This window comes from Mustelus asterias, chromosome 4, assembly GCF_964213995.1.
Source record: "Mustelus asterias chromosome 4, sMusAst1.hap1.1, whole genome shotgun sequence".
In the NCBI taxonomy this organism is placed as follows: Eukaryota; Metazoa; Chordata; class Chondrichthyes; order Carcharhiniformes; family Triakidae; genus Mustelus; species Mustelus asterias.
Window position 1 is genome coordinate 89,115,638 of NC_135804.1, and position 23,801 is coordinate 89,139,438.

Sequence of the window (23,801 nt, forward strand, 5' to 3'; positions counted from 1 at the left end):
TAAATCTCATTAGCGGGCCCGGGACAGAAGAGGCAAAGTGCCAATGCCCGGGGGCACCTTGGCACTGCCCACCAGGCATGGGGCAGTGCCAAGTGGGTGGGGCCTAATGGAGACGGGGCCTGATGAAGGCAGAGCCTCTGGGGGCGATTGATGGGGGTGGGGCACCTCGCTGCCACTCTGCATTTGGGCTGAATGACAGAGGGAGGGAGGCCAACGATCGGGACTGGCCATCGAGTTGGAGGGAGAGGGGTCAGCTTGCTGGGGGGAGGAGCTGCCAGGTGTTAGGGTCAGGACTGTGGGCGGGGGGATCGGGGCTGCTGATGGCGGGGGAGGAGGGAGATCGGGGGGATGGGAATTGAGAGATCAGAACTACAGTGGGGGGGCGGGGGAGCATCAAGGCGGGTTGGGGGTGGGGTGCGGGAGTCGCGGCTGGCCCGGGCATGTTCAGGGGGGCCAGCGATCGGGCTATGGGGGAGTCGCACGGCCGGCAATGCAAGTGTCGTGGGGCTGGCCAGCGATTGGGAGGCCAGCAGTCCGGGATCACTATGTACGCGCTGTTTTCGGCACTGACAGATTGGTGCATGCTGCTGGCCTTTCCTGCCGGATACCCCCGCCCACTGAATTTTGAAGTGAATCTCGCTAGGGCACTCTGCAGTGCACAGAGTGTGGGAGATTCATTTTGAAACTCCCACAGAAAAAAAAACAACGGGATTTACTCCACTTTTTACACAAATTCGACACTTAGAATGTTTTGGGGAGAATCGCCCCCAACCTCCTTACTATTATGTTCAATTCCTCTTATAATAAAGGGTAGCATCCCTTTAGCCTTCTTAATTACTTTTTGTGAACACCTCGATCTCTCTGCACCTCGGAACTCTGCAGTTGTTCTTCGTTTAAGTAACCCTCTGCCGTTTAGATTTTCCTGCTGAAATGAATAACCTCATAGACACTGATGAGGGAGAAAGAGAGAAAAGGGAGAGAGAGAAAAGCGAGGGAGAAAGAGAAATGTACATGCATGTCCTGTTCTTAAAATGTAATGCACAAATAAAACTCACCTTTGGTTTTAGAAACCCATCTCTCTGCTAGCAGGATGTCTGCAGTGGTCCCACAGAGGAACTGAGGTTAATTGCAATTACCCATGGATAATCTAGGATTAGGTTTGTGGCAGTATATCGCATTCAAACCAAAATGCTTGAAATTTGTACAGTATTGGGCATTCTGAAAAGGACCAGACCAGATCAGCAGCAAGTCCTTAGCTGCCACAAGGCATTGAGACAGAAAGTAACAGTGCATTGTAGGGAATGGGGCAGTATCAGAGGAAACATTTTCTGCAGAAGCAGCACCCACTCATGGGAATCTCAGTTCTCTGCATGCCCGCAACCCTGCTGTTATATTGTGCTCTGCAAGCAAATTAATTTGATTAGTCAGGTGAGATGTGGTGAAAACTCCACCGGGTAAAAAGAAGGGATACTTTGTCGGGAAGAGGGTTGGTGTTGCCAGCACCAGTGAAAGAGGGGAGGGGCTTTAGGGGAACCAACGAATCCCCTGCCCAATCCCCAACTCAGGCCTGAGACTGTGGGTGGGATTTTCTGGCCACTCTCATCCCAAGGCCAAAGATTCCTGCCTGAGGCCAATGGACCTTTGCATAGTCTGCCCCCTCCGTCTATGATTCTCATGGAGGGCAGGATGGGAAAATTCCACCCTGTGAGTCACCAGTCTGGAGACCCTCCGTATTGCCATATTGACCCTCCCTCCGGGTCTGTCCACAACCCCCCCCCCCCCCCCCCCACCGCCCCCCCATCCACCCACAAAGGCCCCTAGAAAGTGCCACTGGAGCAATCTTACCCCCAGACCCTGACTTGGGCACAGACACACTACTTGGGCTTAAGATTCTGGGCGGGATTTTCAGGCTTTTCTCACTCCAAGACCGAAAAATTCCACCCAAAGTCAGCAGACCTTTGCATGGTCCTGTCCCGCCTGCTATGATTCCTGTGGTGGGCGGGACAGGAAAGTTCTGCCCTATGAGTGAGTGAGTCATAGCCCAGAGAAATCTGGGACAAATAGCGTCCTGAGCAACCAACATCCGGGACATGGGACAGAAATGCAAATTTCAGGACGACCTCATAAAATGCATTTTGGTCACCCTGGGTGGAGGTTTGGGAAAGATCTGTGCACAACCTTATAACACATTATAAAATCTTATAATACCATCAAAATTTGTTAACCCGCAGATCGACAGGTCACTGTGCTTTGAGCTTGCAGTTGTGGCTATAGCAGGCAGCAGATTTCATTGAGATAGTGAAGCAGAGACCTCTGAGACACTGTTCTTCACTCAGGTTCAGATGGGACAATCGATACCTGTGTACCCTGAGCAAATTTACCCCTCCTGTTGGGAGCATTTCTTCACCTTCCTCCTCCTCCTCTCTCTTCCAGCAGCTTACCCTGCTCTGTGTGATCTCTATTAATTGTCCAAGTCATGCTTTATTCACTTTGAATTACAAACGACCACACCCACGGATGTTTAAGGGAGCGTTGAGCTCCAAATTGGCAGAGCTAAGGTTAGATCAGCATTACACTCTAATTAACATCATGATCTGTTTATAGTGCATACTTCTGGGAGAAGCACCTGAATTCCCTCACCAAAATGGGTCCCATTACAGCTAGTACCAGATGTTTATGTGTCACTGACAACACTTTGGTCGCAAAACCACACCCCTCACACCAGAAATTTGGCATTACAGAGCCAAAATCCACAGTCGTGGTTCAGTGGTGTACATGTTTCTGATCCTTAGCACTCCAGTGGAAATTTGAAGAATTTATGTGGTCATGCAGGTCTAGCCCAAGTATATATATCTACATTTCCTACCTGTCTAGTGGGAACTGTACCCTACACATCCACACACTTTTGAAGGAAGCTGTAAATACACATTTATTAAAACACAGATTAGTTATTATTAATATGTTCCTGCAAAATAAATCTTCTACATACTTATGTGCTGGAGATATTTTACAATACAAGAATCGTTGAATGGAAAATACAATTGTGTGAACTACTTAAGCTCACAGTCATTTATGAGATTGTAGCTTCTTTAGAAGAGAATAGATGAAATGACATGTTGTAGATCAGGTGGCAGAACAGCCAAAAGGAACTGTCAATTGATGCCTATACTGCTAAATGTGGATCCACATTAGAAGACTACATTAGGTAAATATGCTTAGCACTGGTGTCAGAACTGTGAGGAATCATGTGGTCAGGATGTCACTCTTCACAAAACTTTACATTTGGTAGAAAGCTAATCCTGTGCCTTAAAAATAATTGAAAAAGCCATTTATTTATTAAGAAGTACAGATATTAACTCTGTATCTAATAATGCATTGCCCATTGCCCGTAGCATTGATATGCATCAGGCATAGACAACCTGCATTATCAGTAACTCAGACCTGCCAAGCTCTCCTAATGCAATGAAAGACCATTAACAGCACAGACAGACTGCACATCAGGCATGTATTAGGCTCATTAAGTCCTCATAAAATATGTTATTGAGGTCCAAAAACTGTAAAGCAGTCTCAGTGCCCGAGTAGTGCTGTTGGAGCTCAACACACACAATACAAGTGATAAATGTTGGCTGAAATGGCCATGTTGAGTTGTGTTTCTTAAATAGGAGTCTGCTCGATGTAATTGCACATTGACCCAACAATTTTGTTGTTCAGCAAACAATGCAAAGCCAAAATAAAGCCAGGCAAACACAGAAATAATGATGGACGGTCATAGAATAGGGAAGCAGTCAGAGTGAGCACAAATTTACAATGAATAACTATAACAATTTATAATGAATAACAGGGGCGGTGCGGTGGCACAGTGGTTGGCACTGCTGCCTCACAGTGCCAGGGACCTGGGTTCAATTCCCAGCTTGGGTCACTGTCTGTGCAGAGTCGACATGTTCTCCCCGTATCTGCGTGGGTTTCCTGCGGGTGCTCCAATTTTCTCCCACAATCTGAAAGACGTGCTGGTTAAGTGCATTGGCCATGCTAAATTCTCCCTCAGAGTACCCGAACAGGCGCTGGAGTGTGGCAACTAGGGGATTTTCACTGTAACTTCACTGCAGTGTTAATTTACACTTGATTGTGGCTAATAAATAAAACTTCAAAAAAACATTAAACTTTAGTTTTATCCCAAGACAAGTGACAAGCTTGTAGGCTCAGAGTGGCACAGAGGTAGTTCTTGTCCGGCACTTGTCACTTGTCTGCACAAGCCTAGATATTGTCCAGGTCTTGCTGAATTTGAACATGGACTGCTTCAGAATCTGACGAGTCTCGAATGGTGCAGAATATTATGCAATCGTCAGCGAACATCCCCACTTCTGACCTTATGATGGAAGGAAGGTCAATGATGAAGCAGCTGAAAATGGCTGGGCTGAGGCCACCATCCTGAGGAACTCCTGCAATGATGTCCTGGAGCTGAGATGACTGATCTCCAACAACCACAACCACCTTCCTTTGTACTAGATATGACTCTAACCAGCGGAGACATTTCCCCCTGGTTCCCATTGACTTCAGTTTTGCTAGAACTACTTGATGCCATACTCAATCAAATATAACCTTGATGTCAAGGGCAGTCACTCTCACCTAATCTATGGAGTTCAGCTCTTCTGTCCATGTTTGAACCAAGACTGTAATGAGGTCAGGAACTGAGTAGCTCTGATGTGGTAAAACACTGCTGGTGTTTATTAGCTGTTCCACATGATGTAGCGAGGTACAATGGCATAGTGATTAGTTCTGCTGCCTCACAGTGCAAGGGACCCGGGTTCAATTCCTGGCTTGGGTCACTGTCTGTGCAGAATCTGCACCTTCTCCTCCTGTCTTTATGGCTTCTCTTTGCGTGCTCCGGTTCCCTCCCACAATCTGAAAGACGTGCGAATTAGGTGCATTGGCCGTGCTAAATTCTCCCTCAGTGTACCCGAACAGACTCCAGAATGTGGCAACTGGGGGATTTTCACAGTAACTTTATTGCAATGTTAATGTAAGCCTACTTGTGACACTAATAAATAAAATAAGCTTTACATCAGATATTAAAGATTTATTTTACAAGAACTAAATACAAAATTGATTAAGTCTAATATAGAATTCCTGATATATTCTGTCTAAAATTAACATGGAAATATAATGATGAAAGGCTTGAGCTGCATCACAGAGAAATAGAGCACCCAACTAAACCCAGGCAGGCGTATGCCATCACTTAGTGGTAACATTTATGATGAGTTCAATAGAATAGGGGTAGCAAAGCCATTAGAGCATGTCAAAGAGTCAAGTGAACAAATGAGAATAAGCCTTCACCCAAAAGATTTTATTAATGTTAGTGAAAAAGAATTTTACCCAAAATAGACCTTAGAAGCAGTGACACTGTTAACAAATGTGAAAATCTTTAGTACATTCTCTGCAAGCTTTGGTTACTGGCAGGTCTAATTGGATGAAAATTAATTCAAGTTGTGCCCACTTAGTAGTCTTTTGGGCAGCTACGTGTATACTAGAATGTCCTTTAAAATTGTCTCAGGGAACTATCCACTGATAACGCCACGGAAGGATTGAGTGTTATTATGGATGATAACCGGATTTGTGGAGAGAATAAACTGAAAAATAAGCAAATGTTGGTAAAACCTCAGTTGTGAAGTTACATAGAACAGTACAATACAGCAACAGACCCTTTGGCCCACGATGTTGTGTCGAACGTGATGCTAAATTAAACAAATTCCTTCTCCCTGCCCTTGGTCCCTATCCCTCTATTCCTTGCATATTCATGTGCTTATCTAAAAGACCCTTAAAAGCCACAATAGTATCTGCTTCCACCACCACCCCTGGCAGCGCGTTCCAGACACCTACCACTCTCTGTGTTAAAACTTGCCCCTCACATCTCCTTTGAACTTTACCCCTCTCACCTTAAGCGCGTGCCCCCTATTATTAGACATTTCAACTCTGGGAAAAAGATTCTGACTGTCAACCCTATCTATGCCTCTCATAATTTTATAAACTTGCATCAGGTCCCCCCTCAGCCTCCGTCGCTCCGCAGAAAACAACCCTAGTTTGTCCAGTCTCTCCTTATAGCTCATACCTTCTAATCCAGGCAGCATCCTGGTAAATCTCTTCCACACCCTCTCCAAAGCCTCCACATTATTCCTGTAATGTGACGACCAGAATTGAACGTAATACTCTGAGTGCTGCATAACCGAAGTTTTATAAAGCTGCAACATGACATCCTGACGCTTGTATTCAATGCCCCGACCAATAAAGGCAAGCATGCCAAATGCCTTCTTTGCCACCCTATCTACTTGTGTGGCAACTTTCAGGGAGCTATGAACTTGAATCCCAAGATTCCTCTGTACAACAGCACATATTGTGTATTAAAAACAGGAAAATATTGATTTAGGCAGCATCTGTGAAGAGAAAAACACCGTTATCATTTCAGGTCTGTGACCTTTCATCAGAACTGAGGCATGTAATAGATTTTAAGCAAATGAAAACAGGGATGTAGGGGGAGAAGAATAAAAGGGAAGGTCTGTGAGAGGCAGAGGGCAGGAAAGTTAAATGATAAAAAGGTTCATGGGACAAAAGCCAAAAGGAGTGGTCATGAGTAAAGTAAAGAAACAAAGATGGGATGAGAAGAGGTGTGAATGGCTGGATTGCAGGAATAAAGAAGTAAAAAAAGAAAGGAGAAAAAAGATCAAATCAGCAAAAAAATCAAAATGGAGGCAGCGATTATATTGTAAAATTGTTGAACTCAGTGCTGAGTCCAGAAGATTGCAGAGTGCTAAGTCAAAAGATGAGGTGCTGTCCTTTGAGTCTACTTTGAGTTACATGGGAACACTATAGCAGATCAAGGAGAGAAAGGTCAGAGTGGGTGCAAGATGGAGAATTCAGATGAGAAGCAACAGGAAGCTGAGGATCATGCTCGTGGACTGAATGGCAGTGTTCTGCAAAGTGGGCACCTATCTGTAAGATAAACGCAAAATACTGCGGATGCTGGAATCTGAAACAAAAACAGAAAAATGCTGGAAAATCACAGCTCTGATGAAGGCCCATCTAGATTCGAAACATTGGCTCTGCTCTCCACAGACGCTGTCAGACCTGCTGAGATTTTACAGCATTTTTCTGTTTTTGTGGTGGCCCCTCCCTATTTGTGTTTGGTCTCCCTAATTTAGAGGTGACTGCCTTGTGAGCAGCCAATATGTTATACTAAATTGAAAGAAGTGCAAGTAAATTGCTGTTTCACATGGAAGGAGCTGAGAAGGGAGGATGTACAAAGACAGATGTTGCATATCCTTTGCTTGCATGGAAAGGTGCTGTAGGAAATGGAGACAATGTTGGGGCATATAGGCCGCAATTCTCCCAAAAGTGCTGAATTGGCAGCAAAACTGGTCTAGATCGCACCAGTTCTGACAGGTCAGCTTCTCATCCGAATCTCTGCACTCTGTGCAATGCAGAGGGCCCAGTCGTGAAACTCATTAAAAACCGGGGAGGGGGACCTATTCGCGCCGGAGTTTGATAGCTCTGGAACTCTGCGCATGCACAGTGGCCCCAATCTGCCAAACTCCCGTTTGCTGGCCAGCTCGATCACTGGCCAGCCCAGGACCCCCACAGTGCTGCCCCTTCAGCCCCTACCCCCCACGGCCTGATCGCGGCCCCCACAACAATTCCCGGGCCAGCCCTGACCCCCACCCCCCCCCCATCCTCCCCATCCCGGAGTGCCCCGATGCCCAGGCCCCACCCCCCAGCAGTGGCAATACCCCCACCCCCATCACGGCGGCAGACCCCCCACCCCCGCTGACCCCTCCGGGATCAGACCCCACCCCGGAGGCAGGCAGCCCCCCCCCCCCCCCCCAACAGACCACCCCCAACCCTGCCACCCTGCCTCAATCACTGCCCTCCCTCCATCCCAGACCGATCCCCATGCAGAGTGGCAGCGGGACCACCCACCTCCACTGATTGCCCCTAGGCCCCGCCCACAATAGGCCCCACCCCCTTGGCACCACCCGATGCCCAATGGGCATTGCCAAGGTGCCCCCTGGGCATGGGCACTTTGCCCCTTGGGCAGTGCTGGAGGCACATGCTGGCACTGCCAGGGTGCCCATGCCCAGGGACCACCACCACCCCCGCTGCCCAACCCCCTGGGGGCCCCGATTGTCCCCCCTTCATTCCGGCGGGATCTCCTGCTAGTTCCCCGAACGTGGGGAGCTAGTCTGAACCCCGCTGGAATGAAGTACTCTTGGTGGGGTGGGAGATTCGATCGGAAGGTCCCAATAATTAACTAACCTACATATTTAAAATAGATTAAGAAAAGATTTAAATTACCTGCCTTCCCGCCGGTTTCCAGCGTGGTCTGGCGGGTGATTGTTCGCCGGCTCTGGGAGATGCACATGCGTTCCCGGCACATGCGCAAATCCCCATTCAAGGCCGCAGACACGCATCTCCCGGCCGGACCCACCAAAAAAGTGGTGGCGCAGATGGGAGAATGACGGCCATTGTGTGCCTCATGTAAATTTATAGCAAGCCAATGCAGGTTCACCTAAGTGGAGAATGTTTTTGAATCATTTTGTTTTGTTCAGATTCTGTCTTCAGTAACCAGCAGAGAGAAGAATTGAATGAGCAGAGCAAACTTCACCAGAGCTTAGCTTTGGAATTTCATTGCCTATCTTTGACTTGGAGTGCTTCATGAAGGGATTATCTTTAGGGGCTGCACGGTGGCACAGGGGTTAGCACTGCTGCCTCACTGCACCAGAGACCCAGGTTCGATTCCCAGCTTGGGTCACTATCTGTGCGGAGTTTGCACGTTCTCCCTGTGGCTGCATGGGTTTCCTTCGGGTGCTCTGGTTTCCTCCCAGTCCAAAGATGTGCAGGTTAGGTGAATTGGCTATGTTAAATTCTCCCTCAGTGTACCCGAACAGGCACCTAGTGTGGCAACTAGGATTTTGAGAGTAACTTCATTGCAGTGTTAATGTAAGCCGACTTGTGACAATAAATAAACTTTACTTTATCTTTTGCCTACTTTTTAACACAGGGTTGTAAAATCAGGAAATGTAGTCATATCAGTCCTAATTGCTTCTTACCTCACTTTGCCCTTACCTCAAAGAAAGCTGACACACTGGAACAGTGGCTCCGTACAATATAGTACAGGTTACAAAATGGCCCATCAGTTTTTCTGGTGGAGAACGATGATAATATTCAAGGGCAGGGGTTCTCAACTGTGTTCCTTGGAATGCCAGGGTTCTGCGGGAACATCCCAAGGTTCCGCGCCAGGTCAGGCAGATCAATACCATTTGAGTTTGGTGCTGTTTCCAGCAGGGCAAAGGACTGTGAGAGGGGGAAGAACATGGCCAGTGAGGGAGAGCAAGAGAGGGACCTGCAAGGGGGACCGAAGGAGTGACCTGCGAGGCGGAGTGGGGAAGATCAGAGGGGTTGGGCCAGGAGCAGGAGTTGTTGGGCCTCGAAGAGAGGTGAATGCGAATGAGAGATTGACTGAGTGAGAGATGAGAGTAAGTGTGAAAGAGAGATGAGAGAGAGTGAGTGTGAGAGTGAATGAGTGAGAGCTGAGAGTGAATGAATGAGAGATGAGAGTGAGCGAGTGTGTGTGTGAGAGATGAGTGCGTGTGTGTGTAAGATTAGTGTGTGTGTATGTGTGAAATATGTGTGTGTGTGTGAAAGATGTGTGTGTGTGAGAGATGTGTGTGAGAGAGATGTGTGTTTGTGCCCAACATGAGAGTTCAGCATTCCAGCAGCAATATTTCCCATTTGAACCAAAGGAGCAACAAAAATGACAAAATGGTGAGATCTAAGAACATTTCTCAATAAAAGAAGTTTTTAATTATAGTAAATGTATACATATAAGAAATAGAAAAGACTTCAATAAGCTAGGTTTTTGTATGCTTGTATCCATTACATGAAAACAATCATTTTGTTGCGGCTTGACTCTTCAACACAATAAGAATGTTTCTCAGGGGCTCCTTCAGTACTCTTGGGAGGTCAAAAGTGTTCAGTGACTGGAAAAGTTTGGGTAAATCCTATTCAAGACAATGATGGAAGAAAGTGTTGCACCAAATTCCAATAAGGCAACATAAAATATTACTTAACTTGGAAGAGCCCACATGCAGTAGAATACAAGATATGGAGCAATATGTCAACAATACATTGGGTCGTAACTACATACCTAAAACTGATTACACTGATGGCAAATGTCACAATTACACTAGGTCAGTGATATTGTGTCTTCTAATGGTGAAAGATCTGGGGCAGGGATTTTCCGGCTGCACTCACCCCAAAGGGTGGAAATTCCCATCCAAGGTCAACGGACCTTTGCATGGTCCGTCCCCGCCCGCTACAATTCCCATGGCAGGCAGGGTGGGAAGATTCTGCCCGACATGACAGGATAACAGTAACTAAGATCAGTCATTACAAATATTGAAATGCCTGATCTTGGAAGAGTATCTAGAAATAAAAACAGATGGCCCCTTTACATTAAAGCAGCAATTTGATTTCAAAATGCATTGTTGTGATTTGGGGTTTTTATTCAAAAATGTCTGGCAGCCAACCCAAACATAAGCCAGTGGTTCCCAACATGTTCTATGTCATGGTACACCTCTGTACTATAAAAACATTTTGAGGCATACCTGCTATTTTCTCTGCCTTCTTCCCTTCCTGAGAACTTCATTTTTAACCTATCCCTGTCCTCTCTTCTGTTTTTTTTAACGTCTCCTTATTTCTCTCGCTTCTCCCAGGGGTTTTGCAGCCTTTTTGAGTGTTCGCTTTTTGTGCGGGCGCTTGGGACCTTTCAGCTCCAAGCCCGTTGGTCATACACATGACCAACATGAAAAATCTAAACCATGCATATGTGGCTCTTTCCCAGCCGGCACATGCATGGGAGGCCCAAGATTTGTCAGGTCTTGGAGCTGCCAACCACACAGCTGAAGACAAAGGCTAGTTTTAGTTTAATTGTATGGATTTTGAATCATTTTGAATTTTTTTTCATGGCACACCTGGGGGATCTTCATGGCACAGCAGTGTGCCACAGCACACTGGCTGGGAATTGATTGATTGATTTATTTATTGTTGTCTCATGTATTGGGATACAGTGAAAGGTATTGTTTCTTGCAAGCTATAGAGCCAAAACACATCGTTCATAGAGTACATAGGGGAGAAGGAAAGGATAAGGTGCAGAATAAAGTGTTGCAGTTACAGATAGTGTGAAGAGAAAGATCAGCTTACTGTGTGATAGGACCATTCAGAAGTCTGATGGCAGCAGTGAAGAAGCTGTTCTTGAGTCGGTTGATATGTGTTTTCAGACTTCTGTATCTTTTTCCCAATGGAAGAAGGCAGAAGAGAGTTTGTCTGGGGTGCGTGGGGTCCTGATTATGCTGGATGCTTTTCTGAGGCAGCAGGAAGTGTAGATGAAGTCAATGGATGGGAGGCTGGTTTGCGTGATGAACTAGGCTATGTTCACGACCCTTTGTAGTTTCTTGCGGTCTTGGTCAGAGCAGGAGCCATACCAAGCTGGAAAGGATGCTTTCTGTGATGCATCTGTAAAAGTTGGTGAGAGTCAAAGTGGACATGCCAAATTTCCTTCGCCTTCTGAGAAAGTAGGCCTTGGGAAGGTATCAACAAGCATTATTTTGGTGAAGTCAGGAGAGATGTCAGGATTTAGGAATGTGTCAATATATTTAAAAATCTAATTGCTTGCCATATAACTCAATTTGGAGCTGGACAAGGCAATTGGCAAAATATGACAGTGCTGCATAGCATCAAAGGCCTGAAATTATGACACAACAGATAATTGTTGACAAAAATCTTTTCTGTTACAAAATATAATTTTTGGGTTTTACCATTATTAAATGTTAACAGAAAATTGAGACTCAGAAACAAAGACACAGAAAGTGAAGTTAACCTGGTCAGCAGTTCTGCGGCATAGCTATGACTTTTATTACAATATTGATATTTTAATATAAGCACTTGAAAATACATTTCTATTAAAAGAAAACTGGTAAACCTGAACAATTCTCCATGCTGTTATATATTCAAAAGTTCAGCTAACCAAATCAAAAACAGATGCAGACTATACTGAAACATTGGCCCACAGAGGATTGATTAGATTTATCAGTTTTAACTAGATGATGGATGGCTGACATTGAGTTAGGTTCTAGAAAGCCCAAACTAGAAAGGATGGCGTATACATTTGCAATATTTTAACCATTGTATGTACAATAAGCACTTCCTGTATTTAAAGGATGGCAACTTACATCAGACCCAGGTGTCACATTAGGGGAATTAGGTTTAAATCGATGAAGCTTACCTTTCCCATAAACTTATCTTTCAGTTCTATTAGTCCCCAGTTCACATTTTAGGTAAACGATGCTGCACACTCTCTTTGCATTGCTGTTGGCTCTGGTACAATCACTCCCCATTCTGAGATACTGCTGTTCCTTCCATTCCTCCCTCCACCATATGCAACTCAAAAGTCAGCCAAATTACTCTTTCAAGCCTCAAATGAACTCCTTCCCAGAAGATACCCATGACCCCTCAGCCTTATGTTCCTTATGGCAGGTGAAGTTACATGGGATCCGAGGTGAGCTGGTAAGATGGATATAAAACTGACTTGGACATAGAAAGCAGAGAGTAACAGTGGAGGGGTACTTTTCTAACTGGAGGTCTGTGACAAGCGATGTTCCACAAGGATCAGTGCTGGGGCCTCTATTGTTTGTAATATATATAAATGATTTGGAGGAACATGTAGGTGGCCTGATTAGTAAATTTGCAGATGATACAAAAATTGAGGGAGCAGCAGATGGTGTGGAGAATTGTCAAAGGATACAGCAGGATATAAATTGGCTGGAGACCTGGTCCGAAAGATGGCAGATGGAATTTAACCCAGACAAATGTGAGGTGATGCGATTTGGAAGGTCCACTGCGGAAGGAAAGTATACAGTAAATGATAGAGCCCTTAGAGATATTGAGATATTAGCATACACAGGGACCCAGGCGTGCAGATCCACAGTTCCCTGCAGGTGGCAACTCAGGTAGACAAGGTGGTCAAGAAGGCATATGGCATGCTGACCTTCATCGATTGGGGCACTGAATATAGGAATCGGAAAAGCATGTTGCAGCTGCATAAGATTTTGGTTAGGCCACATTTGGAGTATTGTGTACACTTCTGCTCATCACACTACCAGAAAGATTGTGATGCATTGGAAAGGGTGCAGAAGAGATTTACCAGGATGCTGCCTGGTTTGGATCATATGGACTATGAAGAAAGGTTGAACAAACTTGGATTGTTTTCATTGGAGCATTGGAGAATGAGGGTGGACCTGATAGAGGTTTACAAGATTATGACAGGCTTGGATAGAGTGGATAGTCAGAGTCTTTTTCCCAGGGTCGGAGGGTCAATTAATTGGGGCCATAGATTGAAAGTGAGAGGGGGAAAGTTTGAAAGAGATATAAGAGGCAAGGTTTTCACACAGAGGGTGGTGAATGCCTGGGACGCGTTGCCGGAGGAGGTAGTGGAAGCAGATTCCATAACAACGTTCAAAAGGCATCTGGATAGATACATGAATAGACGGGGAATAGAGGGATATGGACCACATAGAGACAAGAACATATTAGATTAGAGAGGCATCTGTGTCAGAACAGACTTGGTGGGCCTCAGGGCCTGTTCCTGTGCCGTACTGTTCTTTGTTATTTGTTCTTAGCCATAGGCTCACACACCACCACATCATTCATCTGGAAAGGGCAGGAGAAAAGAGGGAGAAATAATTAGAAGAGAGAAAAAAGCTAGAGAGAAACAAAAGATGTGAAATCGAGAAGCAGAAACAGAGGGAATGTGAGAAAGTAAAACAAAAAGAGGAACCACCACCACCCACTATGTGGGCAGGATGGAAAAATTCTGTCCAAAGTGTAAATTCCAAATAGAACAATGCCAATGCCACAGAAGGTCCGTTAGTGATAAGGTTGAAGGGTTGGAGCAGTGTTAACATTTCACCACTCGACATTTGTGCATTTGATATGGATTGTATCATATAAAGAACAGTCATTTAACTCATCCACACACAGCATGTAAGCTTCAATTGGATTCTTCAGCAGTCTAAAATAGAGAAATTTACTTTGCTTTCGACACAGTCCTGGCTTTTTTTTCAAACACTGTGATACTGCCATATTACAGAATCAGCAGTTACACAAAGTAGTGTTGATCAAATTAATGCAAAACAGCTGACATGCATAATTTGATCTCAGACTTCAAAGAACTCACGAATGAGGTGTGAAAAGGTGACAAGTGTACAATTTTTCGATAAAAGTGGTGGGGAATAGTTAAATAGTTCAGGGATTCAACTCCTTCCACAGTAGGTAATAGTGTAATCGCAGAACTATTAAACTAAATACATGGGAGGATTTCATGTTTTCTTCGTCTTGTTTTTTGTTTAGCTCCATTCCATTGTTCATTATTATCACATGCTCAATATTTCAATAGGGGGTGAATAACAGAGTTTTAAACTTTATTTATTGTGTCACAAGCGGCTTACATTAACACTGCAATGAAGTTACTGTGAAAATCCCCTAGTCGCCACACTCCTGTTCGGGTGCACTGAGGGAGAATTTAGCATGGCCAATTTAGCATCTTACCAACATGTCATTCAGACTGTGGGAGGAAACTGCAGCACCTGGAGGAAACCCACGCAGACATGGGGAGAACATGCAGACTCCGCACAGTCAGTGACCCAGGCCGGGACTCGAACCCCGGTCCCTGGCGCTGTGAGGCAGCAGTGCTAACAACTCTGCTAATGTCTTTGGGCAGGGGGTGGGCGCATCAATGCCACTTAGTGAAGGGTACACTTGTACAAAGCAGCGCCATTCCAACAACCTGTTGCTGTCATGTACATCTTTATTTAGCAGCTCAGCCCAGAATTGAAAACAGGAACAGAGTAAAATGTCAATCTTTGGGTATTGATATTTGTAGAATGACTACCTGTGTTATATTGATAAAAAACCTATTTTATTTATTCTACTCAGTTTACTGCTGCTTTGACCTATGATGGAATATTCGTCATAGCTGAAGCTTTTCGGTATCTGCGAAGGCAGCGAATTGATATCTCAAGAAGAGTAACTACTGGAGACTGCTTAGCCAATCCTGCAGTACCTTGGAGCCAAGGAATCGATATAGAACGGGCTCTGAAACAGGTATGTGAATTCTCCTTCAAACTGATGCAAAAAACCAACAGAAAGAACCATATAGATACACTTTGTATCTGCCAGCAATTAGTACATATTAGTACATGGTTTCTGCGATGCTTACTTTTTAATTAAAACATCTTTTAGTTGTGAATTAACTTTAATAACTCCATTTGGAGAACTTAAATTCAAATTCAAAACTTAACTGATGTTTAGGTTGAATTCTTCTGCATAATTTGTATTTCGGCTGCCTGATAAGTCTTATTACAGCAAGAGATTTATTCCATTCAGAATTTTTTCAATGATTAAATAAACTCTAATCATTTCCATGATTCTGTTTATATCGTCTGTAAATAGAACTGAAACTTGCTGGAAAACTAATTGTGTCTTAATGCTAAAAGCTGTGATTCGAGCACATTTAGCGGAATTAAGAAATAAGAAACAGAAAATATTGGATAAACTCAGGAGGTTTTGGCAGCAGCTGTGAAGGGAAACAGGGTTAACGTTTTGGGTCTAAATTGCCCTTCTGCAGCAATGTGGCGTCAGTTGTGAGTCTCCAGAACTTGCTGATTGATTTACACCACGACACAATTTGCTTTGCACAGACAACCTCTCCACTATTTTTAAGAATTTACTGGATTTCACAATAAACTTGCAAAGAGGAAGTTAAATCTGGTAATTAAGACTGGGCTGGGACTTTATTCCCTGGAGCGTAGAAGATTGAGGGGAGATTTGATAGAGGTGTATAAGATTTTGATGGGTATAGATAGAGTGAATGCAAGCAGGCTTTTTCCGCTGAGGCTAGGGGAGAAAAAAACCAGAGGGCATGGGTTAAGGGTGAAAGGAGAAAAGTTTAAAGGGAATATTAGTGGGGGCTTCTTCACGCAGAGAGTGGTGGGAGTGTGGAATGAGCTGCCGGATAAAGTGGTAAATGCGGGGTCACTTTTAACATTTAAGAAAAACTTGGACGGGTTCATGGATGAGAGGGGTGTGGAGGGATATGGTCCAAGTGCAGGTCAGTGGGACTAGGCATAAAATGGTTCGGCACAGACAAGAAGGGCCAAAAGGCCTGTTTCTGAGCTGTAATTTTCTAAGAGCACAAATCACTTTTTTAAATGAAGTGATAATTGTTAATGCAATCAAATTTCCAATCCATCTCTCTGGCCCGAAATGGGAACAATTTGAAGTGTTCAGTTTCATTCCTGCCTGTCGTTAATTGTTGTCACAGAACTAAAAAATATCCATTTGTAACGTTTACATATTATCTTACTCTTCTGTCTTTTTTTTCTCTTATTTCAACCCTTCTTATTCTCACTATTTCTCATTCTCCACAAGATGTAACTCTAGTTCACTATTACTTAAAAAAGTTCAGTAAGAGGTGTCACAACAACAGCCTGAGGAAGGAGCAGCGCTCTGAAAGCTCGTGATTCCAACTAAATCTGTTGGACTTTAACCTGTTGTTGTGAGACCTCTTACTGTGTCCACCCCAGCCCAATGGCGGCATCTCCACATCTTAAAAAAGTCCTTCATCCATCTGGGTCTAAATTGCAAGTATTGGATGTTTGGGTTCATGACTCATCTATCTCTGCACTTCACTATCGACAGATGTGGGCCGGGATTCTCCCAAAAACATTCTAAGTCCCCAAACTCCCACTGTTTTTTTTAGCGTGATTTTCAGAATGAATCTCCCACGCTCAGAGCATTGCAGAGTGCCCTAGCTGGGGGCGAGGCCTATTCCCGCCCGTGAGGCCGGCAGCATAGTACTGAGCAGGCCACTGCGCATGCGCCGATCTGGCAGCACCGAGATTGGCACATGTGCAACGGCCGCGCATTGCTGGCCTCCAGATCGATGGCCTCCAGATCGATGGCCTCCAATCACTGGCCAGCCCCACAACACCCCATCACTGCCCTTTCAACCCCCAAAACCCCCGATCGCTGGCCTCCTGGACCTCTCTGGGCCAGCCCCGATGTCGCTTCCCACGCCCCCCCCACTTCTGATTTAAATATTGAAATAAGCTCTGCGCCGATTTCTGAATTCCCTAGTCGCCACACTCTGGCGGAATGGCCTGGAGCAGCGCAGCAGGCTGGGAGAATCGCCCCCGTATTTTCAATAGCCTCGGCCCAATGATCTGAACCCGTGTCTGTGTTGGTTTCCTCCGGGCGATCCGGTTTCCTCCCACAGTCCAAAGACGTGCTGGTTAGGTGAATTGGCCATGATAAATTCTCCCTCATTGTACCCGAACAGGCGCCGGAGTGGCGACTAGGGGATTTTCACAGTAACTGCATTGCAGTTATTGTGCACTAATAAATAAACTTTAACTTTAAATTTTTCTGTCTCTTTACTTCTCCTTTAAGTCTACGCTGAGACCCCAACTCTTTGACCACGTTTTTAGTTACCCCTCTTATTACCACCTTTTTTGGCTGACAATGCTCTCTTGACTAATTTGAAGTGCTTTGGGATGTTTTTACATTGAAGGTGCTATATAATTAATCCTCTTTCTGCATCATTCCTGTTTCTTTCTTGTAATGTCCTAACTATGTTCGGAGTTGTGCGTTTTAACAAAAAAAATGTGGTTTGCATATGTAGATTCAAGTTAGTAACAGATTTCTCTTGGAGTTCTGACCTGTACAGACTACAAACTGAAACTAAAACAGCAACCTTTGGAGCACCTTAATGTTTAAAGTGTCACAAATAGGCTTACATTAACACTGAGGGAGAATTTAGCATGGCCAATGCACCTAACCAACACGTCTTTCAGACTGTGGGATGAAAGCCACACAAACACAAGGAGAATATGCAGACTCCATATAGACAGTGACCCAAGCCGGGAATCGAACCCGCGTTCATGGCGCTGTGAGGCAGTAGTGCTAAGCATTGTGCCACCATGCTGTCCTGACATCACTATCAAATCATATGATCAGCTCTTAAGGCAAGCTGCAACTACTTAAATATATTACATCCCTCCCCCTTCTGTGGTCATGACAACAAATTAATATGATGTTATAGATAAAACACCCCCTCTACTTTCTGCCCTTTCATCAACTTTCGTAAAGAAAAATGGTCTTCCCATTCTCGCCTGCCTTTTACAGCTTAGCATATTATGTCATGGAGGTGGATTGAGGGTCTTAAGTGGCCAATAATTGGCCATGGGTCTCAAAAGGCCTAAGGATGAGCAAACTAGTAGGCACCTTACCCATTCCCGTATTATAGGGAGCAGGTCGGTGGTGATTGGAAAGACAGTGAGCTAATCACCCAGCATATTTTACAATCCCCACCCATCAAAAACATGCCAGACAGGGCAACAAAAAAATCCAGCCCCTTATTTTAAATTACACAATCCTAAACAACAAGCATGTATACATTGAATCATCTCTTAACATTCAATTTGTCCATTTTCTCTAACTACAGAAATAGTTCTTTAGGGTATGAAGACGTCTAATAATGGCCAAAAGATCCACAAATTTGAGGCTGCAGTTCTGCATGATCAAGCTGATGAGTTGGATAATCAACATCACAGTCACTCATTGGAAATGCAATTTATCCTCATAATCACTGTCCTTGAAATAACCTAGTCTGCTCGTTATCAAGTGTCTCACATTCCACTTGGTGTTGTCATCCAACAGATAAGTGTTGGTACCGAGCAACTGTTCACTCTGCTTCAGCTCTGATAGAGATTATGTGAGTTTCTGGTTGCTATTTGGCTATTTGGTGCGAACCCAACCTCCAGCTTCAAACTGTGGTTTCCTTGCATATGCTCATTTGTTGAAAAATGTTTTCGCTAAAGCGTATTGCCTTGTGATTTCTTCTGCTTTCCTCTGACATTCTTGTCAGATTGTGGTAATGGTTTAAGAATGGTCACCGGCAATGCAAAAGTTACACCTAGTTATAAGTTCAACTGGACGTGTCTTTCCGACAGAGAGTGTGGGGTGGATCATTGTGTGTGAAGTAGGTTATGAATGGATTGTTCAAACATCTTCCTCTCTGACTTACCAGCTCTCATACTGTCCTTTATCACCCTGTTGAACTGTTTGATGCCACCATTTGATTGTAGGTTTTATCGCAAGATGGTGATGAATTCCATAATTTGCTAGAAACTCCTTAAACTGAGTGGAAACAAGCTGCAGTCCATTGTCTGTAGTGATAGTGTCCAGTGTGCTCCATTTTGTAAACAACTTGTCTAAAATGTCAATGAAGTGGTGGTTATGAAATTGAAGCAATTTTCAGCCATTTGCTTTGTAGATCGTGAATAACAGGCAAAAAGTGTTGTTTGCTCAGGGCTGCATGCACTTCTCTATAAATATCTATTTTAGTTGTTGCTATGGTTTTGTTGGCCATGGGGTCGGTTGTAGACTTGAGGGTTTAACAGATTTTTCACTGAGTGTAAATGCTGCGCAGTTTCTGATGAACACTCTTATGTGGTGATCTACTGCTTGTTACCAGACTGCTTCACAGATCATTGTTTCATCTTAACAACATCGAGATGTCCTTCACAGGCAAGATGCAATACATGTTGCTGTAGTGCTTTTGGGATAGCTGTTCAAATTCCACGTATGAGACACATCAAACAATTTAAGTCCATTATGGGCCCTATTTTACCATTGCCTCGCGCCCATTTTACCCGTGGTAAAGTCGGGTGAGAGGCCATTATCGCAATCCGCACCCGCATCTGCGCAGATTGCCACCCGGGCAATGGCGGCGATTCGATTCGCGCCCAAAACGGGCCCAATGATGATTTAAATGCATTTGCATGCATTTAAATTGAATTAATGAACTGCCCGCCCAACTTTATCAGCATTTCCCCCTTTGCCACCAGGTTTGCCAATCCGGAACCGCGCCGTAATGGACCTGCTAAATAAAAGTCTGAAACGGACGCTCCAGCTTCTGAAGGGCGCGTTCAGTGTTTCCAGCGGCTCTCTGGTGGGGGGGAGGAGGGAGGCAGGTCAGATCATTCTCTGGTTGGTGGGGGGAGGAGGGGAGTGAGGTCAGATCGTTGTCTGGTTGGGGGGGACGAGGAGGAGGCGGGTCAAATGTATCTCTGGGGGGAGGGACGGTGAGAGGGTGACCGTTGTCTGGTGGTGGGGGGGGGAGCTGATCGTTGTCTGGTGGTGGGGGGGGAGGACCAATCGTTGTCTGGTGGTGGGGGGGAGGGCTGATCGTTGTCTGGTGGAGGGGGGGAGGGCTGATTGTTGTCTGGTGGGGAGGGAGGAGGAGGCGAGTCAGATGTTCCTCTGGAGGGGAGGGGGAGTGAGGCCAGACCATTCTCTGGGTGGGGGGGGGGGGGGGGGGGGGGGGAGTGAAGCCTGTTCGGTGTCGGGAGGGGGGGAGTGAGGCCAGATCGTTGTATGGTGGGGGGGGTGAGGCCAGACCATTCTCTGGGTGGGGGGGGGGGGGGAGTGAAGCCTGTTCGGTGTCGGGAGGGGGGGAGTGAGGCCAGATCGTTGTATGGTGGGGGGGGTGAGGCCAGACCATTCACTGGGGAGAGGGGGAGTGAGGCCAGATCGTTATCTGAGGGGGGGAGGAGGGAGGCGCGTAAGATGTACCTTGGGGGGGGAGGCCCGATCGCTCATTGGTGGAGGGAGCAGATGGATCTCTGGTGGGTGGGGTGGGGGGGGCAGATGGATCTCTCGTGGTGGGGGGGGGGGTGGATGGATCTCTGGTGGGGGGGCAGGGGGGTCTGCAGCCACTTTGCGGGCGATCGGTGGGGAGGGGAAGGGGGCAGGGGTGGTGATTGGTCTGGGTAGTGGGGGGGTGGATAAGGGGGACAGTGATGTGCGTGGGTAGTAGGGGGGTGAATAAGGGGGACAGTGATGTGTGTGGGTAGTGGAGGGGTGAATGAGGGGGACAGTGATGTGTGTGGGTAGTGGGGGGGTGAATGAGGGGGACAGTGATGTGTGTGGGTAGTGGAGGGGTGAATGAGGGGGACAGTGATGTGTGTGGGTAGTGGGGGGGTGGATAAGGGGGTCAGTGATGTGCGTGGGTAGTGGGGGGAGTGGATAAGGGGGACAGTGATGTGTGTGGGTAGTGGGGGCGTAGATAAGGGGGACAGTGATGTGTGTGTATGCACCCTCGCTCCCGCTTTTCGCTCCCGGGCCGCTTTCTCCACTTTCTGCGGCCCGGGAGCGATCTGACACGGGCGCGCTTTTTCAAATTTTTTTCAAACTGCGCAGTTCAGGGCTCCAATCATTTCGGCCGTGCTAAGCCCCGCCCACAGCACAAATGGGACTGGAAATGGCTGAGTGCGTATGGGGGCGCCTGAAAGCAGATTTCTAAGTCGTGTCTGCATTACGCCCAGATTCGGCACTTAGAATGAAAATGGTAAAGTCAGGCCCTACGTCTTCTGTAGCAGGGGATCAGTTCTGCCTCTATTTCAGGAGGTCACTTGGTTTTTAGGTATGAGTTTACTTTCTGCCGTATGTTTTCTGTCACCAAATCTGCCTTCAATTCCTCATAAATTGCAGAACCTTACCTGGTACATCAACGAAACAAACTGGTGTAGATTTAAAAATTGCTTTGGTTCAACTCAGATTTGCTAGAGGTTGATATCATGGCAGAAGCGGCATGAAGGGTGGTATGGTGGCACAGTGGTTAGAGGTGCTGCCTTAGAGCGCCAGGGACCGGGTTCAATTCCCGGGTCTGTGTGGAGTTTGCATGTTCTCCCCATGTCTGCGTGGGTTTCCTCTAGGTGCTCCGGTTTTCACCCACAATCTGAAAGAAGTGCTGGTTAGATACATTTGCCATGCTAAATTCTCCCTCAGTGTACCCGAACAGGCACCGGAGTGTGGCAACTGGGGTTTTTTCACAGTAACTTCATTGCAGTGTTAATGTAAGCCTACTTGTGACAACAATAAAATAAGCTTTAAAAACTTAAAGAAGCCAATAACCATTGCATTGCATGAAATTAAGGAAACATAACATCTTCCATTGAAGGAATAAACCTCCATACGGGTTTGCTTCTTGTGCTCTTTATATGGCGAGACTGCTACCCAACGCTGTGTGAATACCAGCAGCAGCGAGATGAGATCCTTAAGTTGGCATTAATCGCCCACTGAAGGGTCTCAATTGGTGGCAGGATGGGAGACCAACCACGGGCCTTCCAGCCATAGACTTCATCGAGTTGGAGCTGGGAAGACTCCCGCTCGTCACACTCCCACCTGATTCCATGACACCCCCGTCGCCAAACTTGCCACAGGGGAAGGCACTAAATTGCAGCCAACTTTGGCGTTACAGTAATGTTGCTCAGACCAGTCTGAGACCAGTTTGTGTTTCAGTGTGCAGCAGCCACATAAACTAGAGTTAGACCATCATTCAGATTTCTTGAATTTTTTTCACAATTCCAAAGCTGATTAGGGGTGTTCAGTTTAATTATTGCCATAGCAATGGAATCATTGAAATTGAGAGTATTACTTAAAGATGAATATAAATGGTTACAAAAGCATAAAGAAGTTAATTGGCACTGGCTTATTCAATACAATTCACCCAAAATTGACAAAGTTGAGGACTAGTTTCACTTGATTTCTTCTTAAGGAAGAGAGAAATTGATTAACATTTTTTGGATAAGACACTTTTTTAATATAATTTTCATGGGATGTGAGCATCACTTGCTAGGCCAGCATTTATTGCCCACCCTGATTGCCCTCGAGAAGTTGATGTGAGCCACTTTCTTGAACTGCAGCAGTCTGTGTGGTGTAGGTACACTCATTGTGTCGTTAGGGAGGGAGTTCCAGGATTTTGACCCAACAACAGTGAAGGAACAGTGATATATTTCTAAGTCAGGATAGTGAATCGCTTGGAGGGGAACTTTCAGGTGGTGGTGTTCCCATGTATCTGCTGCCTTTGTCCTGGATAGTAGAGGCCATGGATTTGAGAGGTGCTGTCTAAGGAACCTTAGTGAGTTGCTGCAATGCAGTGACTTTCACAACTCCTCAGATACTGAAGCAGTGTGTGTCCATATGCAACAAACCTGGACAAATTCATGCTGCCACTGTGCGTTGGTGATGGAGGGAATGAATATCTAAGGTGGTGGATGGGATTCCAATCCAATGGAGAACTTTGTTTTGGATGGTGTCAAGTTTCTTGAGTGTTGTTGGAGCTGCACTCATCCAGTGGAGAAAATTCCATCAAACTCCTGACTTGTGCTTTGTGGATCATAGAATCATAGAAACCCTACAGTGCAGAAGGAGGCCATTTGGCCCATCGAGTCTGCACCGACCACAATCTCACCCAGGCCCTACCCCCATATCCCTACATATTTTACCCGTTAATCCCTCTAACCTACACATCTCAGGACATGGATGGTGGATGGTGGACAGACTTTGCAAAGTCAAGGTTAGTTACTTGCTACGGGATTCCTAGCCACTGGCCTACACTCATAGCCACAGTATTTATATGGCTGGTCCCAATTCAGTTTTTGGCCAATGGCATCCCCCATGATGTTGATGGTGGAGGATTCAGTGATGGCTATGCCATTGACTGTCACAGGCCGATGGTTAGATTTATTTTGTTGGAGATGGTCATTGCCTGGCACCTGTGTGACATAAAATATACTTTCAATTTATCAACCCAAACATGAATTTGTCCACGTTTGTTGCATATGGACACACAC

At 45.6% G+C, this 23,801-nt stretch overlaps 1 protein-coding gene across 1 annotated transcript in view; it reads left to right on the plus strand.

Moving 5' to 3' along the window:
• LOC144492349 (glutamate receptor 3-like) overlaps positions 1-23,801 on the plus strand; it is a 400,257-nt gene that overhangs the window by 212,163 nt on the left and 164,293 nt on the right. Inside the window, exon 7 of the mRNA XM_078210344.1 lies at positions 15,040-15,207. Within this exon, the coding sequence (XP_078066470.1) occupies positions 15,040-15,207 (168 nt within the window). The remainder of the gene's footprint in view (positions 1-15,039; positions 15,208-23,801) is intronic.